The 18,456-nt window shown below is 41.7% G+C and overlaps 1 protein-coding gene across 1 annotated transcript; it reads right to left on the reverse strand.

Annotated features, from left to right (window-relative positions):
* Window positions 1-6,458: 6,458 nt before the first annotated feature.
* On the reverse strand, window positions 6,459-11,128 carry LOC117378755 (tumor necrosis factor receptor superfamily member 6B-like). The gene is made up of 4 exons (XM_033975417.2): window positions 11,047-11,128; window positions 10,461-10,848; window positions 9,282-9,461; window positions 6,459-8,731 (listed from the first exon to the last, which is right to left on the reverse strand). The coding sequence occupies exons 1-4, from the start codon at window positions 11,047-11,049 to the stop codon at window positions 8,385-8,387; spliced, it is 918 nt and encodes a 305-aa protein (XP_033831308.2). The 5' UTR covers window positions 11,050-11,128; the 3' UTR covers window positions 6,459-8,384.
* Between the last annotated feature and the right edge of the window lie 7,328 nt (window positions 11,129-18,456).

The raw sequence follows: 18,456 nt of genomic DNA on the forward strand, positions 1-18,456 counted from the left end.
AACACTATGATGACAGTGATATTGATCAAATTTACAACATTTGACTTTGAATTATTTTACTTCTCTAATTCACACACAATGTTAAGTGCGAAGAACTGCAGCAACATGTAAAAATTAAAAAACTAAATGAAACAAAAACAGAGAAAATGCTTCAGTACAGAATGTGACGGCAGAAGTCAACTGTACTTTTGTGTGTTGTTGTCGATCCAGTTATTTTCTACATTTATTTGTTTCTTTATATTTCCTTTTCAAAAATTGTGTTTTTATTTGTTTTATGTTTTTGCCTCATCACTGCAGTGAGTTTAATAACACACATGTCCTCAGAAAAGTCCAGCTGATGCCAAAAACACTCCGCAATTGTAATTGGAAAGAATAAACCGAATTCTTCCATGGATTCCCAAAATGTTAATGAACTCCCTTAAAAACAAAATGAAAGCCTAATGGAAGCTCGTAGTGATCACAAATCCAAACTGACTTGACTGACCTGACCATCATCTTCACAAAATGTTTGTTTCAGAATTACAGTTTAACCAAAGTGTTCTCTTACAGCACAGCAAAGAGCAGCGATGCCTGCTCTGAACAAAACTGAAACATGTATATATACACACACATATATAACTGTGTCAAATAGGGGATATTACAACAACAACAACAACAAACTTTATTTATAAAGCGCTTTTCATACAGAAAATGTAACACAAAGTGCTTTACAGTGCATTAAAAACAGTCCCACCCACCAAACCCGCCCCACAGCCAAACAACCCAACCCCAACACATCAATAAACATGACCACACAACCCCCCGCCCCAACGCACACTCCCACCCACCACCCCAACACATGTTAAAATAACTTTGGTTTCAATAATATATGTTTAAGTGCAATAGGCTGGATAAAGATGAACCAGATGAGAGAGTGCCACCAGAGGAACCATCTGCACCAGGAGCAGGGTCACCCGCAGCCACAGGACCAGGGCCCAGAGAAGAGATGAGGTCAAGACCAAACCTCCAGGGCCCACGAGCCAGGGCCCACGAGCCAGGACCCAGCAGCCACAGCCAACCACAGCTCCCGGTGCAGAGGGCTCCCCAGAGGAAACACTGGCAAATCTAAAATTATTAAAAGAAATAAAATAAATCAAAGCTAAACAAGTAAGTAAAACATGGATATCAACATAAACATACTAGCCAGCCTAAATAAATAGAGAAGTATACTAAAGTGATAAATACTAGTCAAAAGCTATGCTAAAAAGATGGGACTTGAACCTGCTTTGAAAAACCTGAATGTTCTCTGCGGCCCTGAGGTCCTCCGGCAGACTGTTCCATAGACGGGGGCCATAAAACTGGAAAGAGGCCTCTCCATGAGTGTGTGTCCTGACTTTGGGGATGACTAGGAGCCTGCTGCCGGAGGAGCGCAGGGGCCGCGAGGGTTCATAGGATAAAAGCAGTTCTGTAAGATAAGAAGGCCCAAGACCATTAAGACATTTAAAAACCAGTAAAAGAACTTTAAAATCGATCCTGAAACACACAGGGAGCCAATGCAGGGATTCTAAAACCGGTGTAATGTGGTCCCGCCTCCTGGTCTTAGTCAGGACACGTGCTGCTGAATTTTGTAATAATTGTAGACCTGAAATAGCCTTTTTGGGAAGACCAGAGAGCAGAGCATTACAGTAGTCTATACGACTGGTGATAAAAGCATGCATCAGCGTCTCTGTGTTGGCCCGAGAGAGAATGGGACGGACTCTGGCTATGTTTTTCAAATGGTAAAAAACAATTTTGTGATGATTTTAATGTGTGGAATAAAAGAGTCAAAAATAACGCCCAGGTTTCTTACTTGTAAAGATGGATTAAAAGACTGTGATTGTAGTTTGGGTAAAAGTTTCTCTCTCTGGGCCTCAGGACCGATGATTAAAACCTCAGTTTTGTCCTGGTTAAGCTGGAGGAATTTTTGTGCCATCCAGGATGTGATGTCTAAAAGTTAAAAGTTAAAAAGAGCATCCACTGGGCTGGTGTCATCAGGAGACATGGAGATGTAAAGCTGTGTATCATCTGCATAGCTGTGGAAGCTGATTCCATGTCTCCTGATGACATTACCAAGAGGGAGCATGTACAGGTTAAAAAGTATAGGACCTAAAATGGAACCCCGGGGCACTCCACAAGCTCCATTGGCTTCCCGTCCCTCAGCGCATCCACTTCAAAATCCTTCTTATCACATTCAAAGCACTCCACAACCTGGCCCCTCCTTACCTCACAGACCTGCTCCACCTCGACACTCCATCTCACTCCCTCCGCTCCTCCAGCTCCAACTCCTGTCCCTACCCTGTAGGACCAAGCTCCGAACCTGGGGGGACAGAGCCTTCTCCATCGCTGCCCCCACCCTCTGGAACTCACTGCCCAAACCCCTCCGTGACTGCTCTGACCTCCCCACCTTCAAAAAAGAACTCAAAACTCACCTGTTCAAAATTGCTTTTAATGTTTGATTTTATGTTGTAAATTTTGTGATATTTTATTCTTTTATGTATTGTGAAGCGACTTTGAGTGTCTTGAAAAGCGCTATATAAATAAAATGTATTATTATTACACCACATGTGATTTTATGAACCTGAGGAGTAGGTGTCTAAACTTACCATAAATGTTCTGTCTGTGAGGTAGGAAGTAAACCATTTGTGTACAGTAACAGAGAGGCCGACCAGGTGTTTGAGTCTGTTTAAAAGAATAGTGTGGTCTACTGTATCAAAGGCAGCGCTTAGATCCAGTAGAACCAACACTGTCACCTGTGTAGAATCATAATTTAGTCTAAAATCATTAAAAAAAATAATTAAGCTGGGTAAAAACAAGTTTTTCAAAAAAATTTTCTTAAAAATGGTAAGTTGGACACTGGTCTGTAATTGTTAAAATCATTAAAATCTAAATTGCTCTTCTTCAACAGGGGCCTCACCACTGCAGCTTTAAAAGCAGTGGGAAAGACCCCTGTCTGAAGAGAGTAGTTCATCATGTTTAAAAGCTCGTCTCTAAAAGATTCATAAAATGACTTGAAAAACCGTGTTGGAATGGGGTCAAAAAGACATGTGGTGGATCTCACTGAGGAGAAAACTTCATCAAGCCTCTCAGCATTAACCAGGACAAAACTGTCCAGTGTTTCCTCTGGTAAAGACAAACAATCAGATGTGTTAAAAACAGTGGTTTGGTTAGATAAAATGTCACATCTGATTTTGTTTATCTTTCCCGTGAAGTAGTCTGCAAACTGCTCACCAAGGGAGTCAGTGGGAGGGAGTTTGGAATTGTTAAAATCAGTGTTATTAAGATGGTCGATAGTGGAGAAAAAAATGTGAGGTTGTTTTTATTGTTTGTGATTAGTTTGGAGAAGTATGAGTTTCTATTGTTTCTGATGGCATTATTATGTTTTTATATGTTGATTATACATTTGAAAGTTAATTGTGATTTTGTTTTTCCTCCATTTTCTTTCTGCCCTTCTGCAATTTTGTTTGAGTTGTTTTATTGATACATTTTTCCATGGTGCCACAGGTTTGGAGGGGGCCTTGTTTAATTTAAGAGGAGCAACTGTGTCTAAAGTGGATTGAAGTTTTACAAGATTTGGTTTAGTTTTTCAAAATTGAATAGTGAGAAAACTGATTTTATCATTTAGACTGTTTTCCATAAACTACAAGACCTGTAACCTGACAATGCCCTTCAAGACAAAGAACCACAATGAAGCAACCACCACAGCTGAATGGTCTGAGGCAGGAGATAATTTTACACCTAGACCTGAACCAAAAGCACCTCCTGAGCACGACACATGGTCTTCTCTTGAGCAAGAGGACACACGAGCTTCTCTTGAGCAGGAGGACACATGGTCTTTTCCTGAGCAGGAGGACAAATGGTTTTCTCTTGAGCAGGACACATAGTATTCTCTTGAGCAAGAGGACACACGAGCTTCTCTTGAGTAGGAGGGAACATGGTCTTTTCCTGAGCAGGAGGACAAATGGTTTTCACTTGAGCAGGATACATAATCTTCTCTTGAGCAGGACACATAGTCTTCTCTTAAGCAGGAGGACACGTAGTTTTCGCTTGAGCAGGACACATAGTCTTCTCTTGAGCAGGAGGACACGTGGTTTTCTCTTGAACAGAAGGGCACATAGTCTTCTCCTGAGCAGGACACATGGTCTTCTCTTGAGCAAGAGGACAATTGGTCTTTTCTTGAGCAGGAGGACACATGGTCTTCTCTTGAGCAAGAGAACGCATGATCTTCTCTTGAGCAGGAGGACATATGGTCTTCTCCTGGACAGAACCAGACCTACATCATGTCCATCCCTCTGTTCCACTGTCACTGCAGGAAAACTTCAGAAAAGTTCTGCCAATTACTTCTTTTCATGTGACTCAAAGGGACTCAACCTGTTCCTCGTGTCCCCAGCCACAGCCCTGAAGATCAACACATGGGCTGAAGGACAACTCCAGCGACGAGATGTGGCCAGAGAGAGACGCCAAGTTGCGTGTGGACGGAGAGTACAGCCATGTGTGGTCAGAGTAAGGGCAAAGGGACAAAGGACAACAGCGCCATCATTATGTTAAAACAGCATTCATCTTCTGACTACAAATCATACTTGATATGAACAAACTGAACTGAACACAACGGCTCCTTAAAAATGAACTGTTGAATCTCAGTCAACAATAATGAACGGTGTTTGGATTCACAACAATTAACATTTCTCTGCATGTTCTGTTTGTAGCGATGAATGTTTATGAAGTATGATTTAAAGAAAGTGTGACGGAAACCAAAGTATATTCATGTTTAGCAAAAGACGAAGTTTAAATCTATCAACTGGACAAATTGTTATAGAAGTGAAGATTTTTGGCTGCTCATCCAAGCCGCTTCTTCTGTTCTGGTCAGATTGCTTGTGGACACTGCCTTATATCTGTCTGAAGGGAGGAGCTAACTACACTGAAACTGTAAACAGCTATTGTCTCAGATTTCAGATGAAACCATCCTATTCAACATTTAACGACCCTGCAATTGTTCTCTTTGTTTGGGTCTAAGGATGGAGTTATAGATGGGGAATAGATGATGTCTAAGGCCCCCATTTCTGTTTAAAGAAGGATTGTCTTTACTAAATGTTTCTAACTGTTAGGAAAGACAAACTATTCTCCGCCTCCTCCAGTGGGATCCCAAGGTGTTCCCAGGTCAGCCGGGAGACATAGTCCCTCAAGCGTGTCCTGGGTCTTCCACAGGGCCTCCTCCCGGTGGGACATGCCTGAGCCTCCTCAGCTGGCTCCTCTCAATGTGTAGGAGCAGCAACTCTTCTCCGTGCTCCTCCTGTGTGACCCACCTCCTCACCCTATCCCTATGGGGTATCAGAGTGTTGTGGTAAAGAACGAGCTGAGTCGAAAGGCAAAGCTCTCGATTTACCGGTCAATCTATGTTCCTCCCCTCATCTATGGTCATGAGCTTTGAGTAATGACCGAAAGGACAAGATCTCAGATACAAGCGGCCGAAATTTATTTCCTTCGCGGGGTTGTCAGGGCGCTCCCTTCGGAATACTTTCAATTCCAACTTAGATTTTTTTCCCATGCTGTTGAGGTCATAATAAGTCTGCTGTGTACTGTCTGCATCAAATTAAAAATCATTTTACGGTTTCAAAATCAGGACGTACCTGGTTACCTTTACCGTGACAATAAAATTCTGAGAAGTTCTGAAAAGTGCTTGTAAACTCATCATGGTGAATACTTAGGATGCTCTGAATGCATAAGAAAAGTGAGGAACTGGACCACTGCAAACTGTTTAAAACAGTGCTTCTCAATTATTTTCTATCATACCCCCCCTATAAAGATTTTTTTTTTTTTCGCAATATAGCAATTTGGTACGCCACCTTATATGATGCTAACAGTGCTCGCTGGTTTAAGTGACATTCACAAAACGGGATGATTGTTGTTAATATTTGGCACCTTTACGCTGAAAAAACTCCAGCGTCTTATCAGCATGACTGAGGTGTAATGAGGTGGTGTCTTAACTTATTTGGCTTCATACCGTCCGCTGCCACAGCAGACACCGGTCTGTCCTCGTGTCCCACTGAAGTCACGGTGAAGCCCAGCGCTAAATGCGCTTCATCAAACTGCCTCATCTTACTTTTCAGGTGACTTTCGTGCGTCTCATTACCTCCGTCTATCTCCGCCTTTCTTTTCATCCCTGTTAAAATGTTTTCCATAGTGTCTAGCAAAAGTGTCTCTTGTTCACTGCCCTGTGTCACGATCTGTTCGCTCTCTCCTGTTCTTTGCTCTGTGCGTGCTGCGTACGCACTGTCTACAGTACTACAGTGTCATACGTGGAGTCATACGCGCCCCTCCTGGCATCTTACCGCGCCCCACTGTTTGAGAACCACTGGTTTAAAATGATCTGGTTCTGTTGTTCATGTTTTCAGAGTCCAGAGGTCTCATTTTGAGTCTAAGAAAACTGCAAACATGCTTTTTTTCAGTATTTTTCTGTTTTATTGACACTCATCATCATCAGCAAAACCACATTCACAAAATAAAATAGTGCAAAATTCAAGATGAAACAACGGGCCAAAGGTAAAATAGGTGGAGGTAGTTTCAATATTTACAACAGAAATGGTGAAATATATAACACATTGAATGCATAACCTAATGTAATGTGTCCACAATGTAACTTTTCTGGCATCAAGTTCCACCACTTGCTTGTTTCCATAGAGAGGACGCAAGTTTATCTGTAGAGCATATGTACAGTTAACTGCTAACACAAAATCTATTTAGAAGTTACAGGTCAGATCTGTGGAGAGGCGAGCCCACTCACAGTTACGATGCTTGTTATTCAAAGTATTAAAAACAATCAGAACGTAAGATTGGTATATTTGAGGCCATACGTGGAACATTCCAGGTGAATAAAATTGACACAATGACACTTCATGGAGACAAGCTGTAACAGAGAACTCCTACTAGAAAAGTTACATATTGCACCTTTTAAAATACCTCACAGTTGTGATAAAGTAAAGTGGCTATAGCGAGTTTAATGCAGTGAAACATGAAGCATGAGCCTGGTTAGACACTATCATTAGACACTATTCTATCCTAGAATGTGATGATGGAGGGCGGGGCTTATATAACTATTTGAGAGATTCACTATTTTTAAAGAAATCTCCAAAATTATGATCCACAAATGTTGACCCTTCTCATTATTTGTTTGGGATTGGCTCCACAAACTTGTCATATTAATCTTTTCAAAGTTTAAAGTCCTTTCAGCTGACAACGTTCATGTTTTTGGGGTTGAATAATGGCAGCACTTTCTGAAGCTTGTGAAAAAAATCATTTGACTTTTGTTTATTGATACTGACAGAGATGTTGGACTTTGTGTCAGTTTTTGTTTCATGTGGATAGGCCCGGTGATTACAGAGATATAAACCATAAACCAGGTCAAACCTCACATGGACCCCCCCTCCCCTCTAATATAAATTAATAAAAAGAGGGTCCAATTCTAAACCCCTACAATCCTGGGACCCGGGACAACAGACCCCCTTTGTCTTCCCCTGTTGACTCCCCCTGCTGGACAAGTGTAAACAAACTGTATTCAAATAAATGACAGTGTAAACTCTTAAGAGCAGAGGTTTCACAAAACATTTTAAATTACACTGTTTTCTAATCTGTTCTAATGGTGTTTCCTCATCACAAACAGACCTGGAGTCGTGTTTTGTTTCATTCACACATACAAACCCTGCATATTTTCATTTGTATAATTCTATTCCTAGAATTGACAATCTCTGCTGAACTCATGGAAAAGGTAAAAATTTAACTTGAAAACTACTACTTCATGACATCACAAGTTGGAACAGAGCATTTTAGGCTTTAGAGATGCAGGCAGATTAATAATAAAGTGTTACTCAAACATGTGTGAATGAAACCAAACACAACTCCAGGTCTGTCTGTGACGAGGAAACAACATTCTAACATAACCTAAAGCTCACAAGAGTCAGTTAAACATGTTAAACAATTCATCGACACAAACACAGCACTGGCCTTCTGTATTTACTACAACAACAAACACAGATCTGAACAACAACATCTGAAATTATATCAGCAGAGTAGACTGTGCAGGTCAGACCTCGTTTAGACCTCGTTTAGTCCTGGTTTAGATCTTGTGCTAAACAAGGTCTAAACCAGGTCTTCAACATCTCCTGTTTCACCTCCTGTTTCAGTCCTACTCCTCGTCTACACCTGGTTTTCCCATGGCGGTTTAGACCCGGTTTAGTCCCGGTTTAGTCCCGGTTCGGTCCCAGTTCAGTCCCGGTTCAGTCCTGGTTCAGTCCCGGTTCAGTCATGGTTTAGTCTTGGTTTAGTCTTGATTTGGTCCTGGTTTAGTCCTGGTTCAGTCCCAGTTCAATCCTGGTTTATACCTGGTTTAGTTCTAATTCAGTCCCGTTTCCATTAGGGCAAATGTGGTTCAGTGCGGATTTGATGCGGTCCAGTTTGTGTTGTAGTTTCTCTGCTGTGTACGCGGCCCCGGTCTCCTGCAAGATCTTGTGCAGAGTTCTGAAATAGTCTGGATGGGATTCCCGGATCCACAGGTCCAGTCTGCTCCTGAGCTGATCCTGATTTAGTCCTGAGAGGCTACGTCGTCGTAGCACTCTCCCCTGAACAGAGGGCAGTTTACTCACCACATGACGAAGACGACGCAGTGACAGGGTATGGTGAGAGAAGAAGGACGGCAAGATGGTTCTCAAGATGTCCTCGGGGTCTGAGGGAGAGAAGAGGGTCAGAGGAGCAGAGGAGAGGGTCAGAGGAGTGTGTCAGATGGAGCCGAGAAGAGGGTCAGAGGTCAGAAGAGAGGGTCAGAAGTCAGAGGAGTAAAGGAGAGGGTCAGAGGTCAGAGGAGAGGGTCAGATGGAGCAGAGGAGAGGGTCAGATAAGCAGAGGAGAGGGTTGGAAGTGAGGGTCAAAGGAGTAGAAGAGAGGGTCAGAGGTCAGAGGAGTAGAGGAGAAGGTCAGATGGAGCAGAGGAGAGGGTCAGAGGAGCAGAGGAGAGGGTCAGAGGTCAGAGGAGAGGGTCGGGGGTCAGATGAGAAGGTCAGAGGTCAGAAAAGAGGGTCAGAGGAACAGAGAAGAGGATCGGAGGTCAGAAGAAAGTGTCAGAGGTCAGAGGAGAGGGTCAGAGGAACAAAGGAGAGAGTCAGAGGAGCAGAGGAGAGGGTCAGAGGAGCCGAAAAGCACCAGAGGAGTAAGAGAGGGTTAGAGGAGAGGGTCAGAGGAGCAGGACAGGGTCAGAAGAGCAGAGGTTGCTGGTTTACCTTTATGCCTTGCTTCCTGGCAGGTGGCGCACACAGCATCATGCCAACTGTTGCCCTTGATAATGGCCTTCTCGTGCGCGGAGCATGTCTTGTGGGCGGAGCATGTGGACTCAGAGGATACCTGGTCTGAGAATGTCCCATTTGCACACAGAGCACAGACTATGTCCTCAAATGGACTTCCTATAGGGACAAGACCGTGGGTTAATCCAGGTTTAGATCTGGGTTAGTCCTGGTTTAGCTCTGGATTCATTCTACACTACCACAGGTGGGGTTGGTGTAGTGTCTTGCCCAGGGACACAGAGACAGTGTGCCTGTTCTAGACCTGGTTTTGAGGGCATAGTGGGGGCTTGTCTGTGCTGCAGTGAGTGTCCTGTGGGGGGCAGCACATGTGAACCCACCACAGGGATAATTACCTCCTCTCTTCTCTCGTGCCATAAACATGTACATGTACAAATGACATCAGTCTTGGTTTAGTCCTGGCTTAGTACTGGTTTAGTCCTGTTTTAGTCCTGGTTTAGTCTTGGTTTAGTACTGGTTTAGTCCTGGTTTATACCTGGTTTAGTCCTGGTTTATACCTGGTTTAGTCCTGTTTTGGTCCTGGTTTAGTCCTGGTTTAGTACTGGTTTAGTCCCGTTTTAGTCCTGGTTTATACCTGGTTTAGACCTGGTTTAGTCCTGGTTTATACCTGGTTTAGTCCTGGTTTAGTCCTGTTTTAGTCCTGGTTTATACCTGGTTTAGACCTGGTTTAGTCCTGGTTTATACCTGGTTTAGTCCTGGTTTAGTACTGGTTTAGTCCTGGTTTATACCTGGTTTAGACCTGATTTAGTCCTGGTTTATACCTGGTTTATACCTGGTTTAGTCCTGTTTTGGTCCTGGTTTAGTCCTGGTTTAGTACCGTTTTAGTCCTGGTTTATACCTGGTTTAGACCTGGTTTAGAACTGGTTTATTCCTGGTTTATACCTGGTTTAGTCCTGTTTTGGTCCTGGTTTAGTACTGGTTCAGTCCTGTTTAAGTCCTGGTTTATACCTGGTTTAGACCTGGTTTAGAACTGGTTTATTCCTGGTTTATACCTGGTTTAGTCCTCTTTTGGTGCTGGTTTAGTCCTGGTTTAGTACTGGTTTAGTCCTGTTTTAGTCCTGGTTTATATCTGGTTTAGACCTGGTTTAGTCCTGGTCTCACCTGGCGCAGTGACTCCTTGTCCCGTGGCGCACTCGCTCCAGCGCACACACATTCCCGCGCGCTGGCTGTAGAAGTAGCCGTGTTTACACTGACAGTCACAGTCTCGGTCTCGACTGCAGCTGCGCGTTTCCTCCATGTTGCGGCCGCAGACGCCGCAGCGCAGACAGCGGCTGATGTGGTTCCACAGCGCCGTGAATGATCCGGGGGGGCAGTCTTCACACACGCTCTGCTGCGCCGCCGTGCAGCGCTGCCGGAGGAACTGACCCGGCGGACACTGATGGCACATGACCTCCGCCCCGCTCACCGGATCCACGCCACGAAACATCTCCTCTACGCAACTCACCGGCGCCAAACACACAAGCAGGCACAAGAGCTGGACAGTCCACGTCTGAGGACAAGAGACACGTCAATCCTCTGCCCCTCCTCTGCTCCGCTGACCCTCTACCTTTGACCTCTGACCCTCTCCTCTGCTAAAGCTTGTAGTAGTAGAAGTAGCAGTAGTAGTAGCAGTAGCAGTAGTAGTTGTTGTATCATCAGCAGTTACAAATTTCTCCATCTATATATCTAAAATGATCAAAGTACTCACCATATCTGGCCTCCTTGTTGCAGTAGTAGTTGGAGCAGCAGTAGTAGTAGCAGCTGTAATTGTAGCTGTAGTAGTAACAGCAGTCGTAGTGCCCTGGACTCGAGAGTACATTCTTTATATTGCTTCTTTGGCCCGCCCACGCCAGGGTTCCCCACACGACGTCATACAATGTCATCAGGGAACTCCTTAAACTAACATGACAAATGATTTACAGGAAAAGTACTTAGGGCAGGATGACATCTGACACACAGGGAGAGAGAGGGCACCTAACACGCAGGGAGAGGGAAGGAGAGCACCTGTCAAGCAAAATGTAATGCTTTTGAATGGAACTCTCAGAATTTTGTAAACCCACATGTGAGACTTTGGCGCCTCCTAGTGAGCTCCATGTTAGAGCGTCGTCTGTGTCTTTTTTCTTTCTTTCCTTTTTTTTGTTACACCACATCCCCATAATCCAGGACATAGAGGAGGTTGCTTGCACTATTTGTTTTCTGTAATTTATTGGGATACAATGTTTGTTTCTGTAATGAAATGATCATTTTAATTTTAAATTGTTTCATAATTCCGAGATATGTTTGTTTTTTAACCTCCAAGGACTCGTGCTCTTGCATGGATTTATTAATTTCTCTTTGTTATTTGGGCTGATTGGACCTGATGAGTGTAAAAACAAAGAATTATCTTGTTACATTATGCAGATTCTGAGAGAAATTATGTCCACATATGAGGACAGTCATTCTAAGTTCTAATCTTTTTGATAGAAAATTTGAATAATGATTTGAAAAAAATATTTATTAAGTGCCTGAACACAGCAACATTTGTCCTGAATGTAAAAACAAAATGAGAAGAATTGTGCCTCTTGGAACAATGTGTCTCATGTGAAGTGCTGGAAGGAGGACATATGCCTTTACAAAATATTTTTTTTTTTTTTTTTAAATCTGAACATTCTAAACTTCTAAACAAAAATGTTCTAAATTGAACATTTTTACATTGTTGCTGTTCTTATTTGTCTAAAAATTTCCATTGTGGCCTAGGCAATCCAAAATGTGTTGTCCAAACTTTAGTTAAATCAATAAACAGTGGTGCACAAATCTTTTTGTACCAAGGGCTGAGAAAATGTCATTTCAGACTTTTGTGGTTGCAGTGACAGAGCTCTGTCCTTTTCTGAAACACGACGGTGGTAATATACAATGGTAAGACGTCAAAATGACTTCATTTGCAAATAACGTTTTTAAAACCTTTGTAAGACAAGGTAATTTAGATATTATCCAGGAAATATTTATATTGTAGTTGTCCCACCTTTATGTAAAGCCAAACCATGTACCGTTTTCTATAATTCTGGTATAACTGCCATCGGAACTGATATGAAATATATATTAGAGGTTGAATTACATATGCGGCAGCTGGTAAAAGAAGTTTTGGATCAAGGTCATCAGCTCCTGTGGACTTGTTTGGGTCTATGGAGTGGAGAGCATTTAAGACAATTTAAGATGTAAGTGACCTGAACTCACAGTGTCCAGCCAAAAATGTCAAATGTGTGTGTGATTATGTGTGTATGAAAAGTCATGAGGTTTGAGACAGTCAGATGAGTGCAGAGTCAAGCATCATAATCTACCACAAAGTGTCAACTCAGTTTCATTGAAATGCAGCACAAGATTGAATCACTTTCATGGGAAAGGGCATGTGTCAGGTGACAGCACATTTCACTAAAATACATTTAGCATTATTATATTTCAGAATTAGCTAAAAATGTGCCTATTTTTCTCTAGTTAAAATACATTTGGGGAAGTTTAGTTACATTTACTGAACAAATTGTACTTTTTGGAGTACTTTGTAGCAGCATACCTTTACTCCTACTTTAGTAATTTTTTTTTTTATTGAAGTAGCATTACTCTTGACTAAAAGTTCATTTTTTTCTTCCAGCTGTGACTCTAAAGTGACTTGAACTTTATGTCAACAATGAAAAATTATTTGAACATTGTCTTTCTTGCAGCTCTTTCAGATATGACTTAGTTTGTTTCATTTTTGTGTCTATCCTTCATATAATACCAGATTTGTGCATTATTTACTATTTTGTTCTTCACAGTAAATTCACTTTAAGTTATAAATTAGATGTTATGCCGACAGTTACTCTTTGTACAAATAACACAAAGTCCTGGCCCTACCCTGTCATATGCTTTAATGCATGTGACATTGTGTATTGATGACATACGTGGTGTTTATTATTTCAACAGTAATTCTGAACTTTAATTTTGTCATATTTTCAGGAAGTGCACTGATGGAAAAAAAAAAAAAAAAGTATATATATATATATATATATATATATATATATATATATATATATATATATATATATATATATATATATATATATATATATATATATATATATATATATATATACTTCTACCACAGAAATTCCCCAAATACAGCAATAGCTAAAAACACATGCATATGCTCTTGTACTGTCACTGGTCTTTTTGTTTGTGACATTCAGAAACAGATTTAATAAATTATAATAATATTTACCTGGACTTTGGGGATGTAAAATAGAAGGACATCAGACTCACAGGGAGTGACTTGGACCTGGACTCTGCTTATACAAATCTACTTGATTTACTGCTTCTTCAGTCATACAAAGCCTAAATGTTTTGAGTATCTGTCTGTGTCTGTTAGTTGTGCAAATGATCCTGATAAAAAATTGGCTATTGCTAGGTATTTATCATTCCCCTTCAGTCCCTATAAATGCTCTTAATGATCTGTTCATGATGCTTTCTAAACGGGATGTCACGATGTCTGTTTTGCCTGTCCTCCTGTGTCCTCTCCCCCTCCCCTACCTGTCTGCCTGGAGCTGGGAGGAGTCCCTGACTCCTCCTGCACGCACCTGGAGCGCATCACCGCAATCACCGTCACCTGCTGCCGAGTATTTGAGGGCTCGACAGAATACACTCGGAGCCAGATCGTCCTCGTGTAAACATGCCTGTTCTCCCGCTCGTTCCTGCTCCTGCCTCTGCGCGCCAGCTCCGGTAGAGTTCACTCTTTGTCTTCGCCTCCTGTCCCGTCTGGGTTCCCGGCTCATCTCCCGTCCTCCGCCTTGGCTCCCACCTGTTGGATTATTCCTGCTCGGTCTCTCCTGGTCCCGTCTTGTCCCGGTTTTGGCTATCTCCGCTCCCGCTCCGGTTCTGGTCTGTCCTACCTTGTCCCGTCTTGCGCCCGCCCGCTCTGCCTCCTGCACCTTGTCCCCAGTTGTGACTATTACTATTGACTTTGAATCCCGCACCTTGTAAATAAAACACTGTAAATCTGTCCCGAGATCTGCATCCTACACCCACCGTTACGACACTGGAAAATTATGAGGCCCTGATAATGGGTGATATAAATATTAACTGGCTGTAGAAAGAGTCTGAAACTTTGAAAGACCTATGCAATGGCCTAAATCTTACACAATTAATTTCTATTCCAACTAGACCTGACCATACAAATTTGAATAAATGCACACTCATTGTTAATCTTAACAAACAAGCCCCATAATTATGAGGCAAATGGTGTTTTTACACTTGATTTTAGTGACCATTGTCCAATTGGATGTATCCGAAATACAAAAATGAAAAAGACACATCCATGTGTAAAGGTCAGAAGATCATATTAACATTTCAATGAGCAGGCCTTCATCTCTGACCTATATTACAGTGAGATCGGGTTAACATCAGCATTCTCTGACCCTGATATGGCCTTGAACTTTTTTATTGATACATTTAATGAAATTGTAGACTGGCATGCACCTAAAAGAAAAATTAGAATGAAAAATTGTAATTAAAGCCGCAAGCGGCGATGATGGCCCTTGCCCCTCCTGCGACCACCCCCACACACCATTCCCCCCGCCCGCTATCCGCCCCCTTCACAGATTATTTATCTTTTTTTGGCCACACATATATAGAAACCGTGTGAAGATAAGATTTGCCTTTATTAGCCCCACAGTGGGGAAATTCAAGAAAGGTATTTGCTACCCCATCCAGGAATCAAACCTCGGTCTCCCACATGACAGGCAGGGATACTCACCACTATACTAATGAAGAAAGACAGTGGTCTGAAATGTGAAAAATGTACATTAATTATCCCTTCAAAAAAAATGTCATGTATTTACAAAACATAATGTTTGGTGAAATAATATGCGTTTCTATGCTGTTTAATCGTGCAAGTTCCTCAGGTACTGGGGGGAGTTCCAAATTGTTAGCTGCACACTCAGTACCTCGAATCATTTTACTGTTACAGGTGTGGCATATGTTTAGCTTTCCTCTATACACAGACATTTTACATGGCTTAGGGCAAGTCATGTCACATGTATGTACATATTTATCAGAAATGCAAAAATCGAGTTCTGACTGTGACATGTTCACATAATGTGACCTTTTGCAAGCCAAAACACCAGTTCGGAAGAAGCGTTTGTGGCACACACAACACACAAACTGTGGTCCATATTTGATCTTGTCTAAAAACATTTGCCTAACATGCTCCAAAATGTTGGATTTTTCCTTCTGTTGTTGTTGTCTGCTGAGGCTTCTGGATACAACACATTGCTTGTGTTCAGGGTTGCTATATTTGTGTTTACTTAAATATTTGCGTTTGTTCCGATAGTTTTCATCTGTTGCATATTTGTGGACACTAGTAGCTTTCTTGAGTTCCCGATGGTCTGAGTTGGTTGAATATTTGTGACGGCTTAAATTCTTGAGATTGTTTCTATGTGTTTCATTAGTTTTATACTTATGGATGCTTTTATGTTTAACAGTTTCTCTATGGTTCTCATCAGTCTTATATTTATGAATGCTTTCATTTTTAACAATTTGTCTATGGGTCGGATTGTTATGATATTTATTTAAAACGTGTGTAATTTTCTGATCCCGTAGTAATTGGTTGGCTTCATATCTTGCCTTTTCCAGCATGTTTTTCTTGTTCAACAGATATTTGGAGTGTTTAGCTGGACACAGATGTGTGTCAGAGTTATTGTCTGATACACATGTGGTATCATTTTTTTGTGATCAGATTTTGTATGGTGTTACATTAACCTGATCTTTACACAAGTTATAGCAACCCTGTCCATCAGCCAGAGAAAGACAGATGACAGTTTCATAGTGATTTCCATTACAATGTTCCAAATAAATTCCAGCTTCTGACAACTGTTCAATGTTAGAACTATACCTAAGCCATCGATTACTTGTGTAAGTATAGACACTGACACTCAAATAATCAGCCATTGCTTGAATTTCAATTTGAGTAGCCCAAGTGTGAATTTTGTTCATCTTTGTTTTCTCCATGTATTCTTGAATAGATGAATATCCTTCACATAAACTTGCGTATATATGAGGATTTTTTTTTTTGCTGTTTACTGCTGCTAGCCTAAATTTTCTGTGTTTTTTTTTTGTGTGCCACAAACTGCTTGTGAAATTGCACGGAAAAAACAGTTACCGTCACCAACAATGCTCTCCTTTTTGCATGGATTGCCCAACAAACCAACAATGTCAAGTGGAGGATAATCACTTTTTTCTAAGTCTGCATTCAAGGTGTCACACAGTTGTCTACAAACTTGTTCAGTCAAAGGTTTGAAGTGCAGGGCTGTGGTGCTCTCTCAAATAAACTGCACATCTGAATCCAAAACAGGAGCATTTGGCAAGGAATGAAGTTTAGTGGTCAAATTAGCAGTGGCACCTTGAATTTCAAAGTCCTTCTTCTTAAAACTTTTAGCCAATGAGCAAATGTGAGTATATAAATCTTCCAAGCAACCAAAATATGCCACAATGCTTTTACCGTCAGGATGAATTAAACCAGTGGGAGAACGAGAATGAGAATCAACCACAGCATAGCAACCTTTATTAGCAATAATTGCACAGGTGTTACAACCTACTGTCAGGAGGCAAGAATCATTCTGTGAAACAATCTTACTCAAACATCTCTTAAGTTAAATAATACACCAGCTCGGATGAATTCACTATCATTTACATTTCCACTAGCTGTGTCCCCGAATATAAATGTAAAGGGGTGGCCATCAACAATGTATTCTTTTGGCAAATCACCCACACACATAAACTCATCTATATCAGGATTATGACACTTTGCATACATTTGATCACCCAAATGAAGCACATAATCCAAATCAAATTGTTTCCATGTGAAAACATTTTTCTGTTTATGTTGAGAAATGGTGACTAAAGCAATGGGCATGCACTGTTTTCCAGGGCACAACAGAGAGGACATCCCCTGATGAAAAGACCCCCGTTTGGTGTTTGGGACAGGAAGAGATGGCGTATTTGATGAAGCAATACAAGAAGCAGGAGGATATTGAACAGCAAGCATTTCTTCATCTGTGATCTCAGAGGTACTGTTAGGTTGACTACTAGCAACAGTGAGCATTTCAGCATCAGTAACTTTACATGTCCTGCCATCCTGACTGTTGGCTACAGCAAGCATTTCAGCATCAGTAACCTCACATGTACTGTCATCCTGACTGTCAGCTACAGACAGCATTTCAGCATCAGTTACTTCTAATGAAAACTGGGCACGGCGGCCCACAACACCAGAGGCACGGCGGCCAGCAGCAACAACTTGTGAAGCAAGACGACCATCAATAGCATAGCATGACTTAACTTTGTTGTCTTCATCAGAGCTTGCCTGGTGTTCTTGTGGGTTGCCCGGGGATGTCGCCTCTGGCACCTGAATGGGCAGAAAAGAGAAGACATGATTATATTGCTTAATTATGATATCATGCTGATGTAAAGACATATAAATTGATAAGAGTGGTAAATGATTTACTTACCATGTGCAAGGTTGCACTTTCCAATCCAATCCAATCCAATCCAACTTTATTTATAAAGCACTTTAAAAACAACACAGTTGACCAAAGTGCTGTACACAAGTTAAAACACAAAACATGAGATGGAATAACGTTAAAAACAGAACATGATAAATGTCAAGTCTTTACACTGAGTTAAAAGCCAAGCTAAAAAAATGAGTTTTAAGAAGAGATTTAAAAACAGGAAGTGAATCGGCCATTCTAACATTCAGTGGAAGTGCATTCCAGAGTTTAGGTGCAGCCACTGAAAAAGCCCGATCACCCCTGTGTTTCCTTTTTGGCCTGGGGACCACAAGGAGAACCTGACCTGCAGACCTGAGGGAGCGGGAGGGCGTGTAAGGCACCAGCAGGTCAGACAGATACTGTGGGGCCAGGCCGTGCAGACAATTAAAAACAAATAAAAGAATCTTAAAATCAATACGAAACTGAACAGGTAGCCAATGTAGAGATTTCAGAATGGGAGTTATGTGGTGAAATTTCCGAGAACCAGTTAAAAGATGAGCAGCAGCATTCTGGACGAGCTGAAGACGGGAAAGCAGGGTTTTATTGAGACCTGAGTATAAGGCGTTGCA

Source organism: Periophthalmus magnuspinnatus, chromosome 11, assembly GCF_009829125.3.
Source record: "Periophthalmus magnuspinnatus isolate fPerMag1 chromosome 11, fPerMag1.2.pri, whole genome shotgun sequence".
NCBI lineage: Eukaryota > Metazoa > Chordata > Actinopteri > Gobiiformes > Gobiidae > Periophthalmus > Periophthalmus magnuspinnatus.